Below are 27,776 nucleotides of genomic sequence, written 5' to 3' on the forward strand. Positions count from 1 at the left end.
GGTGATAAGGATGTTAAACTGAGTTATTTTGTCAATCTAAAGTCAACTTGACTCAAATACTTGAAGCTGTTGAAATCGATTCTTTATTCAGCTGAGACTAGTCTCTGAACCTTTCAACAGAACTGGAAGCTCTGGGGCGCGTCCAGATAATTTAGTAACTTTGATACAAACTCATGGCATTTATATAGGTATTAGACATTTCAGATTCAGAGGGTATGACAAACTAGTAACCAATCATCGGAGTCCTTCTGGTGATTTACAACAGCAGTCACATGATCCCCCCTTCTCTGGCCTCATTTTACAACCTTTGTTTGCCTGTGGTTTAACTTTGTTTAGAATTATTTTATTTCAACACATCAAAACCCCAGTAGGCTCAATTATCAATGACCACTCCTCAAAATATATAAGATACACACATATAATACAATGATCACACCAAGAAGAAAGATATTTCTATAAATCTAAACAAGGTCTAAGGTTTAGAATCCTACTTAGACACAAAACATTTCATAAATGGTTTCACTACAATTTTACACAGTTTAAAATACCATTACCTATGTATTAAAAACATTAATTATATGAATTCGCCAAATTACACAGCTTCTAAGTTAAATTCAAAACCCACACACACCTCCCAACTCCAAGCATACATGGGTTGTAAATCTGTCAACTTAATTGATAAGTGTTTGGTGCCAGGATACAACTTCATTCTACATTACGCCATCCCTTTCTCTGGGATATGGATTTTTAATCTCTCTGCAAGGTCATTTACAAATATTACAGAAAACAGGGTAAATTTACTTCAGACCATCACCTCAAAAGTACAGCTTCTCGATCCCTTATCAGGGCTCAAAATTAACGGTTGCCCGGGTGGCGATGGCCACCTAAAGCCCCGCCGGGCAACATAAAAGCTGTGTCATTTTGCCGGGCTTGGCAAGCGAAGGAAAGCTTGGCTGATGTGGACAGCGGGCAGCCTGGTGCAAACTGTGCCGGCGTTTCAAAGAGAACTCTTGCCTTATCTTTGTTCCCTGCTTGCCCTGTGTAGTTGCTGCTTGTTTGTGAACCAGCGGCGCAGGCAATGGATTGGCGCTCGACAACGCTGCAAATTGTTCTGTTGCTGTTGTTCCCTTAAAGGGCCTGTCAGTGATGGTTTTAAAGGGCGTCAGTCACTGACGCTCCGCAGTCGCTGAAAAAATTGCAAAGTGGGACAGGCCCTTTAAGGGAACAACAGCAACCAAACAATTTGCAGCGGTGTTGAGCTCCTGGGTGTTGTTCCCAAAGTCTGCATTTATCCCAATGTCAATGTTACTAATACAGATGATGTGGAGTAGACTTTGTGCAGTACTATTAGTGGGATATAGCTGCCACAGGCTGGGTCGACAAATGGGGGCGTCGGGGAAAGTGGGGTGGGGGGTGGAAAATGGGAGAAGGGAGAGAGAGGGAGAGAAGGGGATGTGAGCAGAGGGGGGAGTGGAGAAGGGAGAGAAGAGTGGAGCAGGGTGGAGGAAGTGGGGGAAGGGAAGAAAGGAGGAGAGAGGGGAAGGAAGAAGGGTATGGGGGGGAGTGGAGAAGGAGGGACGAGGCGGGAGGGGGGTGGAGGGGAGAGGGGAGTTCTACACTCACTGAATCCATCCTTGTGAAAAGTTAGAGATGGTGATTTGGATCTGGAAGTGGTCCAATAAAATAACAATGGTATGAACATTGACTTCTCTAACTTCAAGTAGCCATTGCTTTCCCTCTCTCTCCATCCCCTCCCCCTTCCCAGTTCTCCCAACAGTCTCATTGTCTCCGACTACAATCTATCTCTGTCCCAACCACTCCCCTGAAGGGTCTCGACCCGAAACGTTACCCTTTCCTTCTCTCCAGAGATGCTGCCTGCCCCACTGAGGTGCTCCAGCAGTTTGTGTCTACCTAATGAACTGTCTATCTCTCTCATAGAATCATAGAGTGATACATTGTGGAAACAGGCCCTTCAGTCCAACTTGCCCACACCGGCCAACATGTCCCAGCTACACTAGCCCCACCTGCCCCCTTTGACCCATATCCCTCCGAACCTGTCCTATCCATGTACCTGTCTTGGTTCCTGTCTTTCTATCTGTCTCTGTCTCTCTGTTTCTGTCTCCATCTCTGTCTCTGCTCTTTCTGTTTCTCTCTGTCTCTCGCCTACCAGTCATCCCCTACTTTTTCATCAGAAACCCACCCCAAAATTTGAAGCTCCCCTAATGCTCCAGTGTAGTGCCAAGTAACAGCCATGTTGCTGAAAGTGTTGTGATACAGCATGGTGTTCCTAGAGTCCCACACCAGAAGAGCTACCCAACATCTGCACTCTCCTTGACCTCGTCCTTACCATACCAGCAAGTTCAGCTGAGGCTGAGCGAGGCTTCAGCCGGCTGAAGACCACCATCAGAAGTTCCTTCCAGGACGACCAGGTGATGGACCAGCTCCTCATCATGCTGCATGCCAGTAACATCAAGGACCTTGATCCCCAGCCTGCCATCAGCTTGTGGCATGCAGGAGGGATGAGGGCAAGGAGGCCTGACACGGGAGAAGACCCAGCTGCAGCATCAGCCTCGGGACCTCACCCTGACAGTGACAAGTCTGATGAGGAGAATGCTCTGCTTGAGAGCCACTCAGATGACAATTAAAGTGATTTTTAGATGTGTTTGAACAGCTCTGTCTTCACTTTGCTTTTCAGGAAATGGTTTAAATATCAAGCAGAAAAGTTACACGTTCTCACAAATATAATGTTTCTGTTCATTTAAACTTAATAACCCCCCACCCCCCCCTAAAAAAAAATAACCACCAGCCATTTTTATTGCCCTTCTGGGCAATCTCACTTGCCAAGTTCCATGATTGATTCAATATAGTCGCCTACTTCCATCACTCATCTTCTTAGTAGGCACAGAGTAAAAGAAGCACTATGTACATTCACAAGTAAGGTGTAGGTCTGGTCAGGTAATAATAATAATAATTCTTGTAACAAGTATGTTACAAGAAAAAGAAAATCAAAGTACACTTCCATTCTCTTTATTTCTTTTAAATTACAAAATCCCAGAGCAGAGGGGATATATTATGTATCTATTTTTCCCTCTTGATATTGTTACTGTGTCGACCTTCAAAGGTGTCAAACAGATCGATTCAATTCTTTATCAACTTACCTTGCTGTGACAGGGCACAACAGAGATTGATGATTGAAGATTCAAGAGGAAAAGGTCCATGCTATGGCCATGTCATGATAATTGTCGGTCCTTCACAGAAAACATGCTTGTAGTGTGCATGGTTAAGCATATATGTTACCATGGGCCAGGATTTATTGACACAGGTTGATCATACGCCTTATAATCCAACCACATTTTTGTTTGAAAGTGGAAAGAAATAATAGAAATGGCATCCATTGCAATGTGTAAAAAGAGTTGAGATACTGTATTATAATTTTGCTGCATGTCATTTTGGTATATATCATATCTTGATTGATGAATACATTTAGATTGTGACTTTATTTGAAGCAGAAATAATATTGAGCATAATTCCAACTGGTAACTATGCACTTGTCCAAGCACATTATCGCACGCGTCATGCAAGCCGTCTTAAATGACCACCTAAACTGTCATTTGGCAACCTGAAAAGCTGCCTAGATTGCTCGGCTGACAACAGAGAAAAAAAGTTAAGTGAGAGCCCTGCTTATCTCAACCTAATTATAATTTAACATAGCCAAAGCTAACCAGAGTCTATTATCCCTCAGCCTTGAATTCTGTAAGAGGCCCTATTCAGCTATCCATTCTTCAACACAAAATCATATCAAATACAATTTCCTACAGCGTTATAATTGCCTCAAAGCAATAAACTAAGCTATGCAGGTTCAGATTAGCATTTCTATGTTTTGATTCATCTGTTCGCTGTATGTGTTTCTTTGTACTTTATTTCTTTAAGATACATGTGTTTCTGAAAACCTTAAGCTTTTCTTACAACTTAACATAGGTTCAAAACCCGAAAGTTACTATCCGAGCAATTCTATTATAATATTTCCTCAAGGGAACATGATAAAGGAATAACGTTTAGTGCAAGATAAAGCCAGTAAAGTCCGATCAAAGATAATCTGAGGGTCACCAATGAGGTAGATGGGCGGTCAGGACTGCTCTCTAGTTGTGGTAGAAAATTCAGTTGCCTGATAATAGCCGGGAAGAAACTGTCCCTGATTCTGGAGGTGTGTGTTTTCACACTTCTGTACCATTTGCCTGATAGCAGAGGGGAGAAGAGGGAGTGACTGGGGTGAGACTGGTCCTTGATTATGCTGCTGGCCTTGCCGAGGCAGCGTGATGTATAAATTGCGTTACTGGAAGGGAGGCAGGTTTGTGTGATGGTCTGGGTTGGGTCCACAATTCGCTGCAATTTCTTACAGTCTTGGAGCTGTTCCCAAACCAACCTGGGTGCATCCCGATAAAATGCTTTCTGCGGCGCATCTGTAGTAGTTGGTGAGAGTTGTTGGGGACATGTGAACTTCCTAAGCCTTCTTAGGAAGGAGAGGTGTTGGTGTGTTTTCTTTGTCGTTGCTTCAATATGAGTGGTCCAGGAGAAGTTATTGGTGATATTGACTCCTCGTAATTTGAAGTTTTCAACCATCTATACTTCGGCGCAGTCAATGCAAACTGGGGTATGTGTACCAAGGATATTTCACGGCCCATTTCCACCCTCCTGATTCCTTGTTTCGGTTCTCTACGCTTCCTTTACATGCGAGGGAGCTGCCCAATTTCACTTCTTAAATCTTGAGACACTTCCTTTTCCCTTTTAAACTAAACTTAGAGCAGCACGGTGGCCTCGCGGTAGAGCTACTGCCTTACAGCGCTTGAGACTCGGGTTAGATCCTGACTACAGGTGCTGTCATTACGGAATTTGTACGTTCTCGCCGTGACCTGCGTGGGTTTTCTCCGAGATCTTCGGTTTCCTCTCCCCACCCGTGGACCAGGCGAGGAGCAGGACTTGGTCGAGCAGTGGGCGAGGAGCAGCAGCCAAACCATGGGCGGCGCCACCATCATCGTTGCAGTCGGTCGCTCACCAGATGATTGCGGATGATACAAAGATATTGTAGAGGAAGCAAGGAGTCTACAGGTTGGGAGAGTGGGCAGAGAAGTGGCAGATGGAATACATTGTAGCAAAGTGTACAGTTATGCACTTTAGTAGAAGGAATTATTTGAATCGGTTGTAAAGAAAGTAAATGCAATATTAGCGACAAGAATATAAAAGAGCGACAAGAATATAAAAGTGGCGATAAAATACTGAGGCTTTAAAGGGCACTGGCCGGACTATATTTGGAGTTCTTCCCTGCGGCTGTCACACTACTCAACAATGTACCTCGGTGACTGCCAATCACCCCCCCCCCCCGGACACTCCTCCCACAGGAAAAACACTATGACTGTATGCATGTAAATAGATTTATTTATTGAAATCATATTCTATGTCGCTCTTCCAGGGAGATGCTAACTGCCCAAGAAGAGTAAGGTGACGTGCCTCAATGACTATCGACCAGTGGCACTAACGCCGGTGGTGATGAAGTGCTTTGAGCGGCTGATCATGGAGCAAATCAACTCCTACCTCGACAAAAACCTGGACCCACTGCAGTTCGCTTACCGCCACAACAGATCAACGGTGGATGCGATCTCGCTGGCCCTCCACTCCGCATTGGACCACTTGGACAACAAAAACTCATATGTCAGGCTGTTATTCATCGATTACAGCTCGGCATTCAACACAATCATCCCCTCCAAACTGGTTACCAAACTCGCAGAACTGGGTCTCTGCGCATCCCTCTGCAACTGGATCCTCGACTTCCTCATCCACAGACCAGTCTGTTCGTATTGGTGGAAATGTGTCAGCCTCGATAACAATCAGCACGGGAGCACCTCAAGGCTGCGTGCTCAGCCCCCTGCTGTGCTCACTCTATACCCATGACTGCTTAGCCAATCACAGTGCGAACTCCATCATCAAGTTCGCTGACGACACCACTGTTGTGGGACGTATCACTGATGGGGATGAGTCAGAGTACAGAAGAGAGATCGAGCAACTGTCCATATGGTGCCAGCGCAATAACCTGGCCCTCAACACCTGCAAAACCAAGGAACTGATTGTGGACTTTGGAAGGAGTAGGAGGGGGACCCACAGCCCCATTTATATCAACGGGTCAATATGGTTGAAAGGGTCAAGAACTTCAAATTCCTGGGCGTGCACATCTCTGAAGATCTTTCCTGGTCCGAGAATACTAATGCAATAATCAAAAAAGCTCATCAGCGCCTCTACTTCCTGAGAAGATTACGGAGAGTCGGTTTGTCAAGGAAGACTCTCTCTAACTTCTACAGGTGCACAGTAGAGAGCATGCTGACCGGTTGCATCGTGGCTTGGTTCGGCAATTTGAGCGCCCTGGAGAGGAAAAGATTACAAAAAGTAGTAAACACTGCCCAGTCCATCATCGGCTCTGACCTTCCTTCCATCGAGGGGATTTATCGCTGTCGCTGCCTCAAAAAGGCCGGCAGTATCATCAAAGACCCACACCATCCTGGCCACACACTCATCTCCCTGCTACCTTCAGGTAGAAGGTACAGGAGCCTGAAGACTGCAACAACCAGGTTCAGGAATAGCTACTTCCCCACAGCCATCAGGCTATTAAACCTGGCTCGGACAAAACTCTGATTATTAATAACCACTTTTTGCTATTTGCACTTTATCAGTTTATTTATTCATGTGTGTATATATTTATATCATGGTATATGGACACATTTATCTGTTTTGTGGTAAATGCCTACTATTTTCTGTGTGCTTAAGCAAAGCAAGAATTTCATTGTCCTATACAGGGACACATGACAATAAACTCACTTGAACACTTGAACATTTCGTTGTCTCTGTACTGTACACTGACAATGACAATTAAAGTTGAATCTGAATCTGAGTATTGTGAGCCGTTTTGGGCCCCATATCTGAGGAGGAATGAACTGGTGTTGGGGAAGGTCCATTGGAGGTTTACGAGAATTATCTCAGGAATGATTGGATTAACATATGATGTGCGTTTGACAGCACTGGGCCTGTACTGACTGGCGTTTCGAAGGATGAGGGAGGGATCATTGAAACATCGAATAATGAAAGGCCTGAATATGTGTCTGGTCCTAGTGGATAATTGATGTTGGGGTCAAGGCCATGGAACTTCAGGCGTAGGTGGTTACATACTCGCTTTTTTGTAGGCAAAATGATGCTGGCACATGTATCAATTAAATATCAAGCTAGATTTATCAGAAATGTATTTCAATCACCCTTCTGATTTTATTTTGTGACCAATCAACTAGGTTAAAAATATAAATTTATTTATAATTCTAAAGTATTTAAAATCTATTTTTTGTTTAACTTTGTAGAGGTACCAGCACACATTAGCATAAACCAACACTGGATTATTTCTTAATGGAGATGGTTATTGCTTGACACTTCTGTGATATTCATATTTTATGCCATTTATCAGCCTATGACCGAACATTGTTATTATTCAGTGGGTAGGAAGGAACTTCAGATAGACACAAAATGCTGGAGTAACTCAGCAGGACAGGCAGCATCTCTGGAGGGAAGGAATGGGTGACATTTTGGATTGAGACCCTTATTCAGTCTGAATAAACATCACCTATTCCTTTTCTCTAGAGATGCTGTCTGATCCACTGAGTTATTCCAGCTTTTTCTGTCTATTGTCATTACTCACACAGGCATGGACTGGTCCATTTTATGAAGTGCCTGTATGTGAATGTAATCAGACATTCTGTAATCAAGTACAAATCCTCTCTTCTGACCTTACAATGGAGAAGTTCAAGATGACTGGGCCAAATTCAGCTCTCGCTCCATCGACAAGTTTGCAGATAACACCTGTGGTGGACCGAATCACAAATAATAACAAGACAGAGTACAGGAAAGAGGTCGTGATAGTAACCCGGTGTGGGGACAATAACCTCTCCCTCAATGTCAGCAATACAAAAGAACTAGTTATCAATTTCAGAAAGCATGGTGGAGTACATGTATCAATGGTGGTGAAGTGGCAATGGTCAAAAGCTTCAAGTCTAGACCACAAGGGGCGCCTCATGATTGGCAGTCCCACAAACAGTCTGTTTGTTTTTTCCCTTTTTAAATTTTTTTTTAGTGTGTGTTAAAAGTCTGTGTAAATGTTCTCCGGTTTGTTTTATGTGGGCGAGGGGGAAACTTTTTTTTCAGTTTCATACCTTACCGGAGATGCGATTAATTTTCAGATCACATTCTCCGGTCACTCTGCGGCCTACATCGGTGGAGCTGGAGGCCTCCTCCGACTGACCTTGGGCCCCACCGCGGAGGCGTGGACTTAACATCGGAGTCGATCTCTTGCCTGGGATCGCTCCAACCGCGGCTTGCGGACTTTACATCGGGAGTTCGCAGTCTGGGGAGAGGCCATGGATGTCGGGAGCTCCAATGTCGCGGAAGGTTCGACCAGTGCCGACGTGGGGTTCGATCGTCCAGCACGGGAGAGCTGATATCCCCCAGATGCAGGAGCTGATCGCCGCTGGCTACGGGAGTCAAGATCATCCTGTCAATGGAGGGCTCGAGGCCCCTGACCATGGGAGAGCAAAGGGAAGAGATTGAACTTTTTTTTCGTCTTGCATCACAGTGAGGCATGTGGAGGAGTCACTGTGATGGATGCTTATGTTAAAATGTGTTGTGTGTGTTCCATTGCTTTTTATTTGTATGACTGATTTGGCAAATGAAATTTCTCGTATGTTGCAAAACATACTTAACTAATAAAGTATGATTGTGATTGTGATTTCTTGGCATTAATACGTACCCAATGATCTGTCGTGGACCAACCACATGGATACGACAGCCAAGAAAGCGTCTACTTCCTAAGGATGACTCATAAACTTGTATGGATGCAGTTCGTCCCGACACAACGCTGAATTACTGCAGCACTTGGCTGTTTCACTGTCCTTTTCGTCCGCTCCACTGCAAAATCTCCTCAAGGTTTTCCGACTTTGAAGAAGTTCTCCTCCTCTCTCCACCGAGAGTTCGGCAACATCCTCCCTCGCTGCTCCCCCTCCATGATTCCTCCTGCTCTGCAGAGTCTGAAGAGGGGTCTCGACCCGAAAAGTCGCCAATTCCTTTTCTCCAGAGATGCTGTCTGTCCTGCTGAGTTACTCCAGCACCTAGTGTCTAAACCAGCATCTGCAGTTTCTTCCTACCCACCGCTGAGGTATTCCAGCACTTCGTATCTATCTTCGATGACAACCAACATCTGTAGTTCCGTCCTACCCACCGCTTAGTTACTCCAGCACTCCATGTTTATATTCGGTGCACACCAGCATCTGCATTTCCTTCTTACCGACCACTGTTACTCCATCACTTTGTAGGTATGTTACAATACTTACCTTCAGTGGTGCTGCAGTTCTGCCACTGGCCGTGTGTGCGATTTTGGCGCCTTTGAGGGGGGGGGGGGGGGGGGTTAAAACGTGGTTTTCTCCTACCTTGTCCTGGATTATATTTTGTTGGAGTGCAAGCTTTTGCTGAAGAATTGTTCCGACGGCCGTTCTGTGTATTTATATTTTAAATCGCCCGACAAGTTCAGCGTTGGAGTAATTTTAAAATCAGCTTCTAAAGCCGTCAACGCCGATAACGGGGACGGATTTCACGTACGGGACAGGTAAAGGAAAGCCGTTTATTTTATGTATAAAAGTGCTCCTTAAGATGCCTTGTCGCGTTCCACAAAAACCCACTCGCAAGATTATTTAAATGGCCATTAATTTACAGGTATTAAACATTAAATTCCTTCCATTTGGCCTATAAATCCTTGACAATGAGATTTAAAAATTATGTTATATTGTGAATTCTTGTGTGAATGTTATTTGGACAGGCTATTTAAAAATGTTAATCTATTCTTAAGAAATTGATAGATGTTTAGATCTAGTAATTGAATTTTGTAATTAGCTACAATTAGGTAACTAACTAATTATATGCTTTAATTTCAAGTCATCTAAGTAAGATTGTTTCATATTTGTTTCAGAATGCTTCAATCTATAATAACTGAAAATTTCTTTCAGTTTTACTTTTTAAGAAAGTTTTGGGCTTTTGACTGTCCTCGATCACAGCTTTTGAGTTGTGTAAATGGAAAAGCAAAAGGGAACAAGATGCCGAGTATGAAAATGGCCATAACTTTTTTAATACTGAAGATATGAAAGTGAATTAGGTGTCAAATTAAACTTCTTTTTATGCTTTATCTGATGGGATAACTTACAGACTTGATTTTTTAAATCTCAAAATTTTGTAACATTGCTACATTTTGTGTCTTTAAAAAACCCCAGCAATTGCCGTTCCTTTCAACCCACCGCTGAGTTGCTCCAGCATTTTGTGTCCAACTTAAGTGTAACTAGTATCTTTGGTTTAAATCAGCATCTGCGGTTCCCTCCTCACCGCCCCAGCGTGAGTGGTGCTCGGGGGGTGGAGCAAAGATGCTAGAGCGAAGAAGTTCTTTGGGGTGGAATTCTTGCCGATTTGAAATGGCTGGCAGTTGCACAGGAGTAGAGTGGGCGCGGGCGCGGGCGCGGCCCGGCGTTGACGTTGACGTTGACGTTGGGGCTCTATGACCTTTGGGGGCGAGGCCACTGGCGGAGGCGGCGCTGCTGCTCGGATGCACTCGGCTCTGAGCAAAGATAGGATCTTTGGCTCTGAGTTTGTCCTCTGAGACTGCGCCACGGCCCTGAACGACAACTGGGCGAGTATCCTCAGCGGCATCAGAGTGCGTGCTCACTGAAAGGGTAACGGCAAGGAATCCCGAGAGTGCGGGAGCAAAACACAAAATGCTGGAGGGACTCAGGTTCTGGCAGCATCTGTGAAAAGAAATTGAAGGGCGATAATCAGGGTCGGGACCCTTCCTCGGTCTTGCTCAAAGGTTGCAGCATCTATAAATCCTTGTAGCCTAAAATTCGGAATTCAGCAAATGTAAACAGATACCATAAAATGTAATGAATCACAAAGATGGCGGCGACAGCGACGACCAAACTAAGATCTTTGGCGACGACCAGGCAGCGTGAGTCTATCTATCCTGGATCTCGCAGGGAGCCAATGAAGGGAGAATAATACTGGGATCATAACAATGAAGGAGGGAGGACCTTTATAGCAAAGATCATAGATCTCCGCTCTATGATATTTGCTTTATAGTCTATCGTGGATCTCACAGGGAGCCAATGAAAGGAGTATCCTAATGAAAGGAGTATAATACTGGGGTGGGATCTAGCTCTCCGCCCTTGGACACAAAGATCTTAGAGCAGAGCTCTAAGATCTTTGCTTGGACATTCGCAAGACTCTGGCTGCGGTAAACGGGCTTTTTTTCGACTGAATGGAGCCAAGTTGTAAATAAATGAAAGTCAATAAAAAATAAATAAATAACGACACAAGGAACTACTCATGATGGAATCTTGAGCAATGCTCAGTGCTGGAAATACTCAGCGGGTCAGGCAGCATCTGTGGAGAGGAATGGACAGAGGCTGCTTTACGTCTTGACCCTTCAGTGGTATTGGAGTAGTGAGGAGAAAGCCTGGCAAATGTTAAATGGAGAAACGAACTGCAGATGCTAGTTTATAGTGCTGGGGGTTTATAGATAGGTGGGGTAAGTGACAGGCTTGAGGTGAAAACAGTGTTGGTTGGGATAAAATATACAAGTGTTGGAAATGTGAAGGTTTAATGAAATAGAGGTAGAGAGCAAAGATCTATGATCTTTGGTGGAGAGTATATCAAGAACTGCATATGTTGGGATCTTGAGCCATACACAAAGTACTGGAAGATCTCAGCTGGTCAGGCTGCGTTGGGGAGGGAATGGACAGGTGATGCTTTGGGTTGTGACCTTGGCCTGGATCCATATATCATGACATATTTGATTGTGATTGAAAATTTAATATGGGCAAAATATGAAGCATATTCCCATTTTATTTTTCAGTGGTGTGATCACTGTATTTCGGGTTCCAGTAATCTGGAGATAAGAGGTATGTGGCACAAATTGCACAGGTAGAAACCAAATTGTTGAAAATGGGGGGTAAAAAATAATAAACAGATGCTAGAAATTTGAGATTTAAAACGGTGAATGCAGTAAAACTGAGCAGGTTGGGCAGCATCTGAGAAAACGAAAACAGTTATTGTTTTGGGCCAGAAACCTTTTGTCAGGCCATAATGAATTACTTTTGTATTTGCAAAACATTTACTTCTTTGGTGCAGTTTTCCTCTTAGTGTTTGGATTTGTACTGATGCTGTCAGGAGCAGATGTTGGAGCTCTCAGGAAAGTTTTTATATCTTATCAAAGTATTTGTATACAGTTGGGTCTTCTGGGTACCCCAAGCATTTGTTGATCTTGTATTATGAATAAATGGTGTTTTACTTTAGCTGTTCCAGGGATGTGGTTCACAGTGACAACAGTTAGGAATTGAGTAGTTTGTTGCGTTGGTATTTGGAAAGCATACATAATCGACCCAAAACATCATCCATTCCTTCGCTCCAGAGATGCCGCCTGTCCCGCTGAGTTACTCCAGCTTTTTGTGTACAAAATGGAAGTATTTGGTGATTGGTATTTCCATGATGAAAGGATTTAGTGAGGAATGGCACTGGGTTAGAAACATGGGAAGTAGAATTGGTAACGATGAAGGCAAGAAATAATAAAGCCAAAGTATTTGTGGTAGCGTATGTGCTTTCTAAATACAGGAGCACAAGTGGACAGAGAATTAACACATTAGAAAATTGTGCAAACATTTTTATTAAGAGTTTAATACTTTAAGAGTTTAATAAATTAAATTATAATGATTTAGAAAATGTTCCGAATACTTTCATCAATCACTTTCTCGGGCTATTATGCCATAGAGTCAATAGGAAGTTGAAGAATATTGGACATGGTTATTATGTGGGTATGTGGATACAATGGCTAAAATATGCAGAAATTATATGATGAAAAATGTTTGTTGATTTTTGAGTAGTCTTAACATTGAAACAATTATATTTCCCAAATCTATATTCAATTGAGAAATAAAATATAGTGAGTAATGGGATCTGCCTATAAATAACTAAGAATTGAAGGGACGTTTGTGAGTAATAGAGACTTGGAATGCTGCTTGTAGGAAGCCTGGTAATCTGAAGTTTTAATAATCAAGATGACCATGGAATTTAGAGAGAGACGACGAAAAAAAAACTGAGAGCAGCGTGAAATATTAAAGGTTAAACACATCAACACCCATGTAAAAGGAGAACAAAGTGGAAGAAAATAAAAATGACTAATAAGTGGTTGACCATTAAATATTTAGTTGATCTTCATTTGCATTCAATTAATGTGCCAGAAACTGGAGGATCAAAGGTTTAATGTGTGAGAATATAATAATACAAATAAAATATTGGAGACATTAAGGATTGAGGGCCACTGTTCATTACTGCTAATGGCTTCTGTATCAGGATTTTTAAAAAGATAGCTAGGGTATTCTGTATCCTTTATTCCAAGATTCCTACATTTGGAACCTAGCAAAGATACAGCCTTCTTCGATTTCCTATGTCTTGATATTGTAGGTATAGAATCTTAGCTTTTGTAACTATCTTTTGAAGATTCGCTTTCCTGTCTCCTACATTTACTTGATAACTTGCTTAAGATTTAACAAAAATGAAAATTAATCTTTAGTGTAAAGATGTCAAATATATATATTTTTTAAAAAATTGATAGGAGTGGATGCGGAAGGCTCAATCACTTTAAATTCTCGCATTCCAATGTCAGTACCCTCATGACCTCCAAATCGATGAGGCATAAGCACCTGAGATGCTGACATAGTCTATAGCTTCTTATGTCTGTACTAACAGAGTCTCACATAGACTTGAATATTGAATCTTAATAACCTTGATGAGCCATCACTGGCTTTGATTGCTTGCTATTTGACCCTGGCGAATATTTTTGACATTAAATCAATATGAGCCAAATTCTCCAAATTCAACGTGACAAATTCTTTGGTTGACACATTTAAGTTATTCTAATTTTCCCAACAAATATTTCTCAACTGCAAATGTTGGTGAAAGTTCAATGTTTTTGAATGCACAGTAAGTCATGTATTTCTCTGGTAATCTGAAATGGAATTGACTTAATGAACTAAATTTGGTTTAATATCATTAATTTTTTTATTTCTGCTTCAAATTGTAGGCTTAATGTTCCTAAATACAACACATGTCGTCTGAAAAAATAACTGTTACTGTTAGGCTGGTTCGTTCTTTCGAGCATCGCAATTTCAAACCCGTAGTCTACCATGATGTTAATGTTAATCAATCTGTAAAGGAATTCCTTTCCTTTCTCCAGAATGGTGAGTTAAGTGAATGATCTGTGTTTTATTATAGTAACATATTACTTTTGCACTGCTGGGTTAGATTTGCGATGCATGTGCATTCTACTATCAATGTGCATTCAAATGCCTTTCTAAAGAAAGTTGTCTTGTTTAAAGTCTCTGCTTATTCAATTGTATCTCCAGCCACAAAGTAGTATAAGGGTAGCAATGTATAAGGTTTCACACAACAGCAGATGTTTATCACATCTTTCTGGTCACACAAAATGAGTGACTGCAAATGTAATTAGTTTAGTTTAGAGATGCAGCGCAGAAATAGGCACTTTGGCCCACCGAGTCCGCGCTGAGCATCGATCCCCGCACACTATCCTACACACACCTACAAACCTGTACGCCTTTGCAATGTGGGAGGAAACCTGAGATCCTGGAGAAAACTCGCGCCGATTAAGGTGAGAACGTACAAAGTCTGTACAGACAGCATCCTAAGTCAGGATCGAACCTGGGTCTCCGGCGCTGTAAGGCAGCAGCTCTGCTGCTATGCCACTTTGCTGCCCTTCTGTCATGCGCTCTGAGTTCAGTAAGTATAGCACACCTCAATGAGACCAGACTTTTATACAGTAGTCAGGGCTTGCCAGAACCTGGTATAGTTGGAACAAAGCAAATCCTCTTTAGTTGGAACAAAGCAAAGCACAGTGGGGCCCTGTACAACTGCAGAAGGGCCTCTTTGCTCCTATACTCAACTCCTCTTGTTATGAAGGTCAACCTGCCATTAGCTTTCTTCACTGCATGCTGTACCTGCATGTTGACTTTCAGTGACCGATGAACAAGGACACCCAGATATCATTGTACTTCCCCTTTTCCTAATTTAACACCATTCAGATAATAATCTGCCTTCCCGTTCTTGCCACCAAAGTGGATAACCTCACATTTATCCACATTAAACTGAATCTGCAATGTTTCTGCTCACTCACCCAACCTGTCCACTTACCCTGCATCCTAATAGCATCCTCCTCACAGTTCACACTGCCACCCAGCTTTGTGTCATCTGCAAATTTGCTAATGTTACTTTTAATCCCTTCATCTAAATCATTAATGTATATTGTAAATAGCTGCGGTCTGAGCACCGAGCCTTGCGGTACCCCATTAGTCACTGCCTGCCGTTCTGAAAAGGACCCGTTATTCCCTACTCTTTGTTTCCTGTCTGCCAACCAATTTTTTATCCATGTCAGTACCCTACCCCCAATACAATGTGCTCTAATTTTGCCCACTAATCTCCTATGTAGGACCTTATCAAAGGCTTTCTGAAAGTCCAGGTACACGCTACATCCACGGGCTCTCTCTTGTCCATTTTCCTAGTTACATTCTCAAAAAGTTCCAGAAGAATAGTCAAGCATGATTTCCCCTTCGTATATCCATGCTGACTCGAACCTATCCCCTCTATGCAAACTTTATCAATGATTTAGAACAGCAGGGGACCTAGCATTGATACTGATGGGATTGTTTACAGCCTTCCAACTCAAATGATCTAGTTATTTCCACTGTATTCTGTCAGTTAACATTCCACATCACTATTGACTCCAACGCTGGATATACCACTTTTGTTTTTATCTCTTGTGACAACGTATCAAAGGCTTTCTGAAAAATTGAATTCGCATCAACTGCTTCACCCTAATCTATTCTCGTTACCATCGTAAAACTCAAGCAGATCTGTTAAACATAATTTTATTTTCTTAAATCTGCATTGACATTGCCCAATCCAAGTGCCCTGTTGCCACTTCCTTAATATATTCCATATTTTCCCCTGCTACTGATGTCAGGTTAACTGGTCTGTAGTTTCTGGTTTTCTTTGGCCCTTATTTCTTAAAAAGTTGGATTCAATTTGTTATCTTCAGATGTGCAGGAATTGTTCAAGCATCATGGAATTTTCATAACCATAGGATGCAAAATCTTCAGATCCTGGGCGTTATCTTTGTCTCATTAATTTCTCGAATACAAATTTTTAACTGATACTTATTTCTCTGAGACCCTCATGCACACTGACCTTGGTTCTCTGTTTCTAAAGGTTCTTCTGTGTCTTCTGTTAAGATCGATGCACATAATGATCCAATTTATTTGATATTTCTGTATTTCACGGTATTGCATACTTAACTCCTCCATTCCTTCTTTCCTTTTGCTGTTTCTTAGCTCCACCTAAACTGATACTGCTCTTGATATTTTTTAAAGCTAAGATCCTTCCTTCCCACATCCTTATCCTATTCTTTAGTTATCAGGATTGCCATGCCTCCTTTCCTACTTTGTCTATCTTGTCTAAAAGTCAAGTAGCCTGGAATTACCAATCTTGGTTGCATGCAACCTTGTTTCTGTAAAGGTTATTTGATAATATCAACTTATTTCCATTTGTCATTAATTCAGCAATCTTAGGCGGTATACATTTGGATAAAGAGGCTTCAATTTTGCCTTTTGGTCACATTTTCTAAATGAAATTGGAGGCAAACCTTTGTGTTTGTAAATTGGGTTCATATTATAAATCTGAGCCGTTATCTCTATTTTGGATTTTAGATGCGGAACAAGTAGTGGACAGCCAATGAGCTTGGCAATTTACCAATTTATATATATGTGTATTTTTACAATACTGGAGAGATTTTGAGGAACAAGATTATTATTCAGTTTTTTACACCAATACACTGTTCTTAACAAAAATCTACCCATCATGTGAAACCTTATAAATAACAGATATAAATTAGATAACTTCAAGACCGAAAGTTAAAAACTTTTTTCATGATAGACAAATTTTCATCGTTTTACCACCAATTTGGACACCAAAAATGTGACATTAAAAACTCTGCCACATTTAGTCATGAATATTTAATTCATAAATAAACTTCATACGGCCCCTTATACATGTACATTATGATAATGATCTAGGGAAATATCTTCATCAATACCAGGACAAAAATACAGTACAGTAAAGATCCCGTAACTGTTGTTGTGCTTGGTGTCCATTGTCACAATGACCGTTATCGGGGTTGGTACCTCCATAGGTCTTCTTCTTGCATATGGTGGGCACAGCCTAAAGCTGTAAGACAACTTGTTCTGTTTATTACCTTCGCTCCATAGATGCTGCTGCACCCGCTGAGTTTCTCCAGCATTTTTGTGTACCTTCTATTTTCCAACATCTGCAGTTCCTTCTTGAACACATTCTGTTTGATCTTCTGTTTGTGCACGCCAAGTCGATTGCATTCGTTGAAACAGGATGGACCACGTGAAGGTTGCAATCTCCCACCCCCCTCCGTAGGTTAAATCACGGAGGCTCCAAACGTCTAATGCTTTCAAAAAACCAAGGAGTATATGGTAGTAGCGATTTTTGGGCAAGTTAATTATTTTTTCTTATTTTCCAATTTAATATATCAAAAACATGGTGGTGTCAAAAACGCAACGATCGTTTACGATATATTTTCTGATTTTATTTAAATCAATAAAATAAAATTTGGGACATAAATTAGTCATCAAAACTAAGAAACTGAGCCAAATATCAATTTGGCAACACTGTCTCTTGTTTGCCTTTCGTACGGACCAAGTCGCTAACTTCATTCCTTCGTGTCAACTTCGGGAAAAATCCATATGCCTGTATATCCATGTGCTTATCCAAAAGTCTCAGTTAAACTATAATATATACTATTGGAAATGCCCTCACCACCATCCCTCGCTGTGTGTTCCAGGCACGGACTATCCTCTGTGTGTGTCTCATACATCTCCTTTAAAGGTTGCCCCACTCACCTAAAACCTAATGCCCTCTTGCATTTGATATTTCCATCCTGATTGCCTGTCCTTTCTATGACTCCTCTTTCTTCATTTGCTAAGTTTCTCAAAGTTAGAGTTGGATATTGTAATGGCCTTTAATTCATTGTATATGGTGTGAAGGAATCAAATAAATAGAAATGGTATTGTGAATTAAGTATTCATATATTAAATTAATATGTTTCAAATTTACATTATTTGGGACAGTTTGAAAGAATTAGATCATGCTTGGAAAATACAACTTTCTGTGTCAGTGAAATAGTTTATTACTTCATAATTGAATGTTTATTTATACTTGAATGACCAGACATTTCCTCCTGTTTCATAGAACTGTTAACTTCATAACCTGTTATCAATATTGCCACATCTTTTGATACGTTATTGCAAATGCTTTGTAATCAGTCCTGTCTTTTGTGTCAATTTTGCAGATTGCAACCAAAGATCATAGGCTCCACTCGATAATCTTTGATTGCAACTATAGTACTTGCAAGTAGCTTCTGAATAACTCCGATTGCATACCTGAAACATTATCATTGTTTTTTAGTCTGGATCAATGCATAAATGTTTGTTTTGCTTTCTGTAGATGTATCTTCAAAGCCTGGGCTTCCCCCACCATTTACGAAGTACACATATGGTATGTTATTTTAACAGAAAGTTATGAATAGTTCTTTTGGGAAGTTGTTGTTTATATTCATAAAGCAGAACAGTTGACCATAGTCTGTCTCATTTATATAATTCACTAAATAACTAAATATTTTCAACATGGTTCACAGGAAATTAGAAATTATTTTTCATTCCTGGCAATAAGTGGCAATAATACTCACAACTTTTCTCTGGCTTAAAGCTACATGTTATGTTTTTTTGTCATCCTGGCCACGAATGATGTGTGTCATGGTGATAAACTCCCTGTTGTTGCTCTTGATTGACAGCTGCATCTTCCCTCACATTTATTAATGAGGAACAGTGTGTACCATAGTGCCTGGCCTCCCCATCATTCTTCTACAGCTGACAGTCTTCTCTCTGGTTGTAATTGCTGTTGCATATTCCCGCAATGAAATATTAATAAGCTTGTTCAGCATCAGTTTTTTTTCTATTGTTTTTTCCTTTGAGCTTATATTTGATTCCTAAACGCTTTGGTTAAAGCAGGAATATAAACATTTATGAAATATGAACTGTAGGTTCTGAGCTATAGGGAGAGGTTGCATAGGCTAGGACTCTATTCCTTGGAGCGCAGAAGGGGTGACCTTGCATCACCCGGCGTGGCTTTAATGGCCGCGGGACAATCACCATCGCCAGCTGGGGGCTTTGACTCTGACTCTGACATCGGGGGGGAGAGTGCAGTGGAGAGTTAAGTTTTTTTTTTGCCTTCCATCACAACGATGTGATGGATGTTTGTGTAAACTGTGTTGTGTCTCGGGTCTTTTTGTTTTGTAATGTATGGCTGCAGAAACGACATTTCGTTTGGACCTCAAGGGGTCCAAATGACAATAAATTGAATTGTATTGTATTGTATCTTAGCGGTGTATAAAATCCTAAGAGGAATAGATCGGGTAGACGCACAGAGTCTCTTGCCCAGAGTTGGGGAACCAAGGACGTAGGTTTAAGATGACGGGGGGAAAGATTTGATAGCAATCTGAGGGGTGACTTTTTCACATAAAGGGTGGTGGATGTATGCAATGAGCTGCAAGAGGAGGTTGATGAGGCAGGGAAAATCTCAACGTTAAAGAAACAATTCGACAGACACACTAGTTTAGCTGGGACATATTGGCCGGTGTGGGTACATGGGACCGAAGGGCATGTTTCCACACTGTATGACTCTGAATGGTCCGAAACTACAAATGTTTACATTATCTTAGTGGTATTTTTTGTAAATCTTGACAGCTAACGTAAGAGCATCATGTATGTTAATATACCTGTGTAGGAAGGAACTGCAGATGCTGGTTTAAACCAAAAATAGACATATACCTGTTGTGCTGCTACAAGTAAGAATTTCATTGTTCCATTTTGGGACATTTGACAATTAAACAATCTTAATAGCCCTGTCCCACGGTACGAGTTCATTCCAAGAGCTCTCCCGAGTTTAAAATAAAATCAAACTCGTGGTATGCACAGAGAATGAACGTAGCGGGTACGTCGGAGCTCGGGGACGTCTCTTAGCGCTAACGCCAGGTTCTCGGAAAGACTCGCTAACAGCAGGTAAGCACGGGAAGACTCGTGAAGATTTTTCAACATGATGAAAAATGTCCACGAGAGCCCCGAGTACCGACGAGTGGCCATTAACATAAATCTCTGAGTTCGAATCAGGGCAAACTCGGGAGAACTCTTGGAATGAACTCGTACCGTGTGACAGGGGTTTAACTCTTGATCTTTGAATGCTAATTTCATCGGTTTGAGAGCCCCTGCCTAGTTTCAGCTCTACACCTGAGGAGAAAACATAATTTATGTGGCCAAAATAAAGAGTAGAACCCTAAGAATAGTTCCAGATTGAAAAGTAGCGAAATAAAGAAATGCTTAAAAATGGTGTGAAAATAGAAACAGACATATAGCCACAATTTTCTTAGTGAATTATGTAACTTTGATTGTTTTTTAATTTACTTTAGATACATTAAAGATTATTCACCAAGCACATGGGGCAAAGGTAAGTATAAATATGATATATTTTGCATCTTTTAAAAACTTTTTGCTATCTATGTTTAGTTTTTCCTTCAGTCAATGAATAATTTTGTAAGCTCATTCTTTTGCAGCATGTTGTTTTACTTTGCTACATTCCAATAAGCAAGTTTAATTTAATTGATTTAAAAATGAAAAGTGCTGAAGGAACTAAGCAGATCAGGCAGCATCTATGAGGGGAGGGGTCGGACGGGACCCTTCTTTAGACTGGAATTTTAATTATTAGAACTAAATGATCTTGTCTACTTTTTAGTTTTACGATAGTATAAAACGATACCTGTGAATAAAATATTAATTAAATTGTTGATACAAATACTAATATTTGTGACTTTTGCATTTTTAAGTGTGTTGGTTTACATTTAGCAACAATGAAACAAATAGTGCTTTGGGACTTTAGGGGGTTTTAACTTTGTTGGTATTTAATTTGCGGTTATGACTTCATAACACATTCCTTTTTGTTCTTTTATCCAAATTGTGGCTGTGTGCTTTCCACATTTTCTTGCAGCTTTTCACATGGACATTTTGTATAAAAGAAACATTTAAAAAAGTGGTGTTGCTATTGATGAAAACCTCCTGTTAGATTCTGACAATCTATGCTCCTTATTTGCTACCATAAATTGAACACTAATGTTTTGAGTTATAAAGGAGACCAATAAACCTTAAAATACACTTGCATTCTGGGGGGAATAAAAAACTTTGTATGGTTATTTTAAAGCTGGCTAAGAATATTTCTCACCCAGTTTTATAGGTGGTGATTGTTTTCCTGAAATATGCTTTCAGCCCCTGTGTGGTAGACTATGAATTAAATAGCTCTAGCTTGACACAAGTTAAACCACAATAAGGAACATTTTCTATTTTTTTTTTATAGACAAATGATCTTGTTGTAAGTTTGGATAATGATGACCAACTTATATTAAAGGAGACAAGCACACTGAAAGAAGCAGGAGTGGGTAAGTGCTTGGAAATACCTGGCTTTATACTCTGAGATGGCTTGCAGCTTTTGGAAGGTGATGATGAGAGGTTAAGCTGCATTGATTAATAGGCTTAATAGGATTAATAGGCAGTTGTTCATCTCGTGGTTCAATTGATTAATGACAATTAGATGCTAAATTGAGTTTCTCATTGGCATCACGGCTGTATGTTATTACTTAGTGCACCTCCATCTTGAAGGTAAAATATTAGTAGTGGTGGATAGATTTAAGTCTCACAATATAGTAAACCCTCTTTTAATGGACCCCTTTATAACGCTTCATAGCGAATTCATCTTCCGACACCATCCTGGCTCGCTCTGCCTGCCAGACACGACTCCAGGCTCGCAGGGTGTAATAGCGAGCCCTTCTTCACCCACCACACAGTCCGGTTAACAGGGCTATTGTTGCGGCTCATGTGGTAGCACCTGGGAACAGCGGCTTTCTTCAAGCCGCTGCCACCGACATGATACATTTAGTCACTGTGGAGCTCCCTCCCCTCCCACCAGCTAAGGCCTCTTTCTGTTGGCCATTGCTTTGTCCATTCGGCCTCCACACCTCCCCTCCCCAGCTTCACCACTGCCGCCTCCTTATCCCCTGGAGTCGCCAACATAGTCCACCTTGGAAGATGTTGGCAACTGTGGGGAGAAGGAGGCAGTGGAGGAATGGACAAAGTAACAGGTGAGAGGGGATGGAGCCCCATGGTGACCGAGCTCGTCATGTCGCTAGCGGTGGCCTGAAGAAAGCACATCCTGTCAGAAGCTACAACATGAACCACAGCAACAGCCATGTCAAACCAGTGAAGAAGGGCTCGCTAGTGCAGACAAGTGGCATTGGCACCTAGTATTAAGGTGAATCGATACAAAATGCTCGAGTAACTCGACAGACTGAATCAGTCTGAAGAAGGATCCTGATGCCACCTATGCATATTCTCCAGAGATGCTGCCTGACCCGCTGTGTTACTCCAGCACTTTGTGTATTAACTATTATCTGCAGTTGTTTGTTTCAACAATACATACATACAGTACTTTAGAAGCTATCCTAAGAAATCATATGCATAAACTCATCTGCATGATAAATGACTCTGAAAATGTAATTATTGTGGCCTCGTCAAACATTTTGCCCGGCTTGGCATGCAGATACTGGTTTATAGCGATAGACACAAAAAACTGGTGTAACTCCGCGGGTCAGGCAGCATCTCTGGAGAAAAGGAACGTGACGTTTCGTGTCGGCGGCGGCTGTAGTAGGGGCAAAGATACTAGGTGAAGGGTCGGAGCGAATGACGGGCCCCGAACAGCAGCGGCGGCCGCGACAGCGGCTCCACCCCCTCCTCCCCCTGCACCCCGCCCGGTGGAAGGAGGCCTCCCTCGGCGTGTGAGAGGGGTTGTTTTGAGAGCACCGTTGGCGGATTTGCAAGCAGCAGCCGCTATCGCCCTGATAACAGCCGCTGCCTGCAAATCCGCCAACGGCGCTTTCAAAACAATCCCTCTCGCATGCCGAGGGAGGAAGGGAGGGAGGGAGGTCTCCTTCCGCCGTCTGGAGCAGCTGCACCAAAGATCCTGTAGCTATAGGATCTTAGAGCTGCACCGCTCGGCCCCGCACCTTCGCGTCGGCTGGCAGAGGAGGGGAGGGGGTGGCCAGGAGATCCAAACCGCCTACCCATTTGGTAGCGGCACTTTGGCGTTGGACAGGGATGGCCAAGGCAGCGGGGCGATGTTGTCCGAGGAGCGCTGACCCCATCTGCTCTCTCTCTCTCCCTCGCTCTCTATCTTTCCTTCGCTCCATAGATGCTGCTGCACCCGCTAAGTTTCTCCAGCACTTTTGTCTACCTTCGATTGTCCAGCATCTGCAGTTCCTTCTTGAACATAATATGTGAATGCTTCATTGAGCATAATTCCGACTGGTAACTACGCACTTCGTCCGAGCACATTATCGCACGCGTCATGCAAACCGTCTTAATTGACCACCTAAACTGTCATTTGGCAACCTAAAAAGCTGCCAAGGTTACCTGGCTGGCAACAGGGAAAAAAAGTTGTGAGAGCCCTGAGATTTTAAAAATCAAGTCTGCAATTTATCCCATCAGATAAAGCATAAAAATAAGTTTAATTTGACACCTAATTCACTTTCATATCTCAAGTATTTAAAAAGTTATGGCCATTTTCATACTCGGAAATTAGCATCTTGTTGATTAGCAATCAAGCGATTGACAAAAAGCTGTGATCGTGGACAGTCAAAAGCCCATAACTTTCTTAATAATTAAGAGAACTGAATGAAATTTTCAGTTATCATAGATTAAAGCATTCTGAAACAAATATAAAATAATCTTACTTGGATGACCTGAAATTAAAGCATATAATTAGTTAGTTACCTAATTGTAGCTAATTCCAAACTTCAATTACTAGATCTAAACATCTATCCATTTCTTAATAAATGATTAACATTTTTAAATAGCCTAAGTGTCCAACTAATATTCACAAATAATTCACAATAAAATATGATTTTTAAATCTCATTTACATTAATTTATAGGCCAAATGGAAGGAATTTAGTGTTTAATTGCTGTAAATTAAAGTCCATTTAAATCAGCTTTCTAGCGGGATCCTGTGAACGCGCTGGTTTAGAACGTTCACATTGCGGTAGATTTGTACCCTCAAATGCCCAGAAAAATACTGCGGGATATAATGGGCCCAAAATTAGCTACTCGCAACATTAAACTTTGTATAAAGGGATCTTAAGAAGCCCTTTTTAACGTAAAAATAAACAGCCTACCTTCTGTTTTCCCCTGCATGAGATCTGGCCCGTTGTCGGCGGTCGCGGGTTTAGAGGTTAATTTTTAACCTACTATAACAATTAACTAAAGCCCTTAAAACTAATAATAGCTCAAGCGAGGGAATCTTCCAGTGATTTTTCGTTAATAATTAACTAGGCTGAAAAACCTCGATTTGAACAGCCTAGGGAAAATCGCGTTTTAAACCCGCCCCCCTCTAAATGGCGCCAAAATCGCGCACACGGGCTGGGACAGATTTTCAGCGACCTTCAGGTACGTTTTGCAACATACCTATGTAATGTTGTCCCTTGTCTGGACCGTAATTCCAAAATAAAGTTTATTATTATTATTATTATTATTATTATTATTGATAATACCTTACTTAAAATATGGCGGACAAGTTGGGAAGTTATGTTACGGTTATACAAGACATGGGTGAGGCCGCATTTGGAATACTTCGTTCAGTTTTCGTCACCCTGCTATAGGAAGGATGTCACTAGCCTGGAAAGAGTGCAGATTTACCAGGGTGTGGACAGGACTCAAGAGCCTGATCTATAAAGGTTGGGCAGTCTAGGACTAAAGTCTAGGACTTTATTCTTTGGAGTGCAGGAGGCTGAAGGGTGATCTTGTAGAGGTGTTTTAAATCACGAGGGGAGTGGATAGGGTGAAGGAACAGTCTTTTATATATGGTAGGGAATCAAGAAACCAGAGGACATAGGTTTAAGGTGAGAGATGAAAGACTTAATAGGAACCTGTGGCAGGATTTTCACTCAGAGGGTGGTGGGTATATGGAATAAGCTGCCAGAGGAGATAGGTGTGAGGCAGGTATTATTAACAGTATTTGAAAGACATTTGGATAGGTACATGGACCAAATGGATTAGCTTGGATGGGGCATCTTGGTCGGCTTGGGTGAAATTTGCCAAAGGGTCCGTTTTCTTGCCATAACTCTGGTTCTTATGGTATTATTTAATCAAAGTTTCAGATTTTTCAAATTCGTGGTTGGTTGTTGTTGAATTTGAATGGTTAATTATGCAGCTGTTTCATGATGTCTAAATATTGGTACATTGAAACAAATAAGTTACAATTTCTGTTTCATGTTTATACTAAGAATGAGTTGCAGCAATATTGTTTGTCAATGTTAGCATCAAAATTTACAGTCAGCACATTAATTGAATAGCCTTGACAGTGACTAGTTATGAGCAAGTCAAAGAATCAAGCTTGTGATTAAGGAAAAATGAATACGTTTGATTTTTGTCCAGGGCATTTGGTCAGCAATCTGAACTTGGCTGTCAATTGGTGAGTTAGTAAAAGATCTTTGGAGTTATTGCCAATGAAAGATCAAGGTTCAGGTTTCAATCAAAAATAGAGTTGCCTGATCTCAACTGGGGCAGAGATTGATGTTTTACAACCAGTCTCAAGATGTCTGCAAAGGATTGAGAGAAAAATATGCCATGATATACTATTGTTAGTCAGAAGCATAAGTTTCTAAATTTGAAATGACAATGACTTTTTCAAACACTATATATTAATAGAAAGTAGTCCTGATGTACCATGGCTATCTGGACTACACTTCTTCCCACCCAGCTTCCTGTAAGGACTCCATCCCCTACTCCCAATTCCTCCGTCTATGCCGCATCTGCACCCAGGATGAGGTGTTCCACATCAGGGCATCGGAGATGTCCTCATTCGTCAGCGAACGGGGGTCCCCTCTTCTACTATAGATGAGGCTGTCACCAGGTTCTCTTCTATACCCCGTAACTCTCACTCCCCATCCCTTCACTCGTAACAAGGGCAGAGTCCCCCTTGTCCTCACCTTCCACCCTACCAGCCGTCACATACAACAAATAATCCTCTGACATTTTCGCCACCTCCAACGGGATCCCACCACCGGCCACATCTTCCCATCTCCTCCCCTGTTTGCTTTCCACAGAGACCGTTCCCTCCGTAACTCCCTGGTCAATTTGTCCCTTCCCACCCAAACCACCCCTCTCCTGGCACTTTCCCTTGCAACCGCAGGAAATGCTACACATGTCGCTTTACCCCCCTTGACTCCATTCAAGGACCCAAGCAGTCTTTCCAGGTGCGGCAGAGGTTCACCTGCACCTCCTCCAGCCTCATCTATTGCATCCGCTGCTCTAGGTGTCAGCTGCTCTACATCGGTGAGTCCAAGCGTAGGCTTGGTGATCGGTTTGCCCAACACCTCCGGTCGGTTCGCAATAACCATCCTGATCTCCCGGTGGCTCAGCACTTCAACTCCCCCTCCCATTCCGAATCCGACCTTTCTGTCCTGGGCCTCCTCCATGGCCAGAGTGAGGACTACCGTAAATTGGAGGAGCAGCACCTCATATTTCACTTAGGCAGTTTACATCCCAGCGGTATGAACATTGACTTCTCTAATTTCAGGTAGTCCCTGCTTTCTCCTCCCCTTCTCGGTTCTCCCACAGCCCACTGTCTCCGCCTCTTCCTTTCTTCTTCCCGCCCTCCCTCACCCTCACATCAGTCTGAAGAAGGGTCGCGACCCGAAACTTTACCTATTTCCTTCGCTCCATAGATGCTGCCTCACCCGCTGAGTTTCTCCAGCATATTTGTCTACAATAGAAAGTACTATGTACCTTAATAGTATGGTACTGATATCCATTTGTTTTGTTTGTTTTGCAGCCCATGAAACTGAAATGGCTTACTTTAAAAAGGAAGATTATGAAACATACAAAACGAACCCTGTAGTTATCTGGTGACAATTGTAGAAATGTCAGTGTTTGAAAATTTAATGACCTCAAGTATCACATTCTGTGAAGTTTGAAATTTTGAGAACTGTGTGATAAAGCAGCTCATGCAAATAATGTTTTTTTTTCTTTCCTGTTTAAAGATGAATTGTAAAAACATACATTTTAATTTGGCTGTCTCATTTATGTCACTCCACTATATTTTCACCAGTTGCAATGTACATTTCTGGAATAAGATGTTTAGAAAGTTCTTCAACTGGTCATGTTTACAACCCAGTATTGAGGGGAACCAGGGAGATTTCATACTTACCATTGGGAAATGTTTGATTATAGAACCATATAGCTGGATCAAAGTAAAACATTGTTTATACATGGATAAAATTGTTAACATTCTTTCAAATTAAAAAAATGTGGTTTTGTGAATTTTTTTGGTAGTTGATGTAAACAAACCACATCCTGAGAGTTGTAATGAAAGTTATTGAGTGCATGGATTAGATATTCAAAAGCAGAGGTTGAC

The 27,776-nt window shown here is 41.7% G+C and overlaps 1 protein-coding gene across 8 annotated transcripts; it reads left to right on the forward strand.

Moving 5' to 3' along the window:
* Window positions 1-10,610: 10,610 nt before the first annotated feature.
* Window positions 10,611-27,668, forward strand: c7h2orf76 (chromosome 7 C2orf76 homolog). Of its 8 annotated transcripts, none has more exons than XM_033024611.1 (7): window positions 10,623-11,068; window positions 11,975-12,042; window positions 14,198-14,354; window positions 18,715-18,765; window positions 20,732-20,769; window positions 21,670-21,751; window positions 27,195-27,668. In XM_033024611.1, exons 3-7 carry the CDS (start codon window positions 14,222-14,224, stop codon window positions 27,269-27,271), a joined length of 381 nt encoding a protein of 126 aa, XP_032880502.1. In that variant the 5' UTR covers window positions 10,623-11,068; window positions 11,975-12,042; window positions 14,198-14,221; the 3' UTR covers window positions 27,272-27,668. The 8 variants fall into 8 exon arrangements, with proteins under 8 accessions (XP_032880501.1, XP_032880502.1, XP_032880503.1 ...); XM_033024612.1 differs by having other exon boundaries at window positions 11,975-12,020; XM_033024616.1 differs by having other exon boundaries at window positions 10,623-10,777; window positions 11,975-12,020.
* The last annotated feature ends 108 nt before the right edge of the window (window positions 27,669-27,776 follow it).

Source organism: Amblyraja radiata, chromosome 7 (genome assembly GCF_010909765.2).
Source record: "Amblyraja radiata isolate CabotCenter1 chromosome 7, sAmbRad1.1.pri, whole genome shotgun sequence".
NCBI lineage: Eukaryota > Metazoa > Chordata > Chondrichthyes > Rajiformes > Rajidae > Amblyraja > Amblyraja radiata.

Excerpts from the sequence above, each read along its gene's own strand:
- c7h2orf76 (XM_033024610.1), top strand. The coding sequence starts at position 14,222 with ATGTCGTCTGAAAAAATAACTGTTACTGTTAGGCTGGTTCGTTCTTTC. Across the intron at positions 14,355-18,714 it reads CCTTTCCTTTCTCCAGAATG|ATGTATCTTCAAAGCCTGGG; the intron begins GTGAGTTAAGTG and ends TGCTTTCTGTAG. Across the intron at positions 21,752-27,194 it reads ACTGAAAGAAGCAGGAGTGG|CCCATGAAACTGAAATGGCT; the intron begins GTAAGTGCTTGG and ends TTTGTTTTGCAG.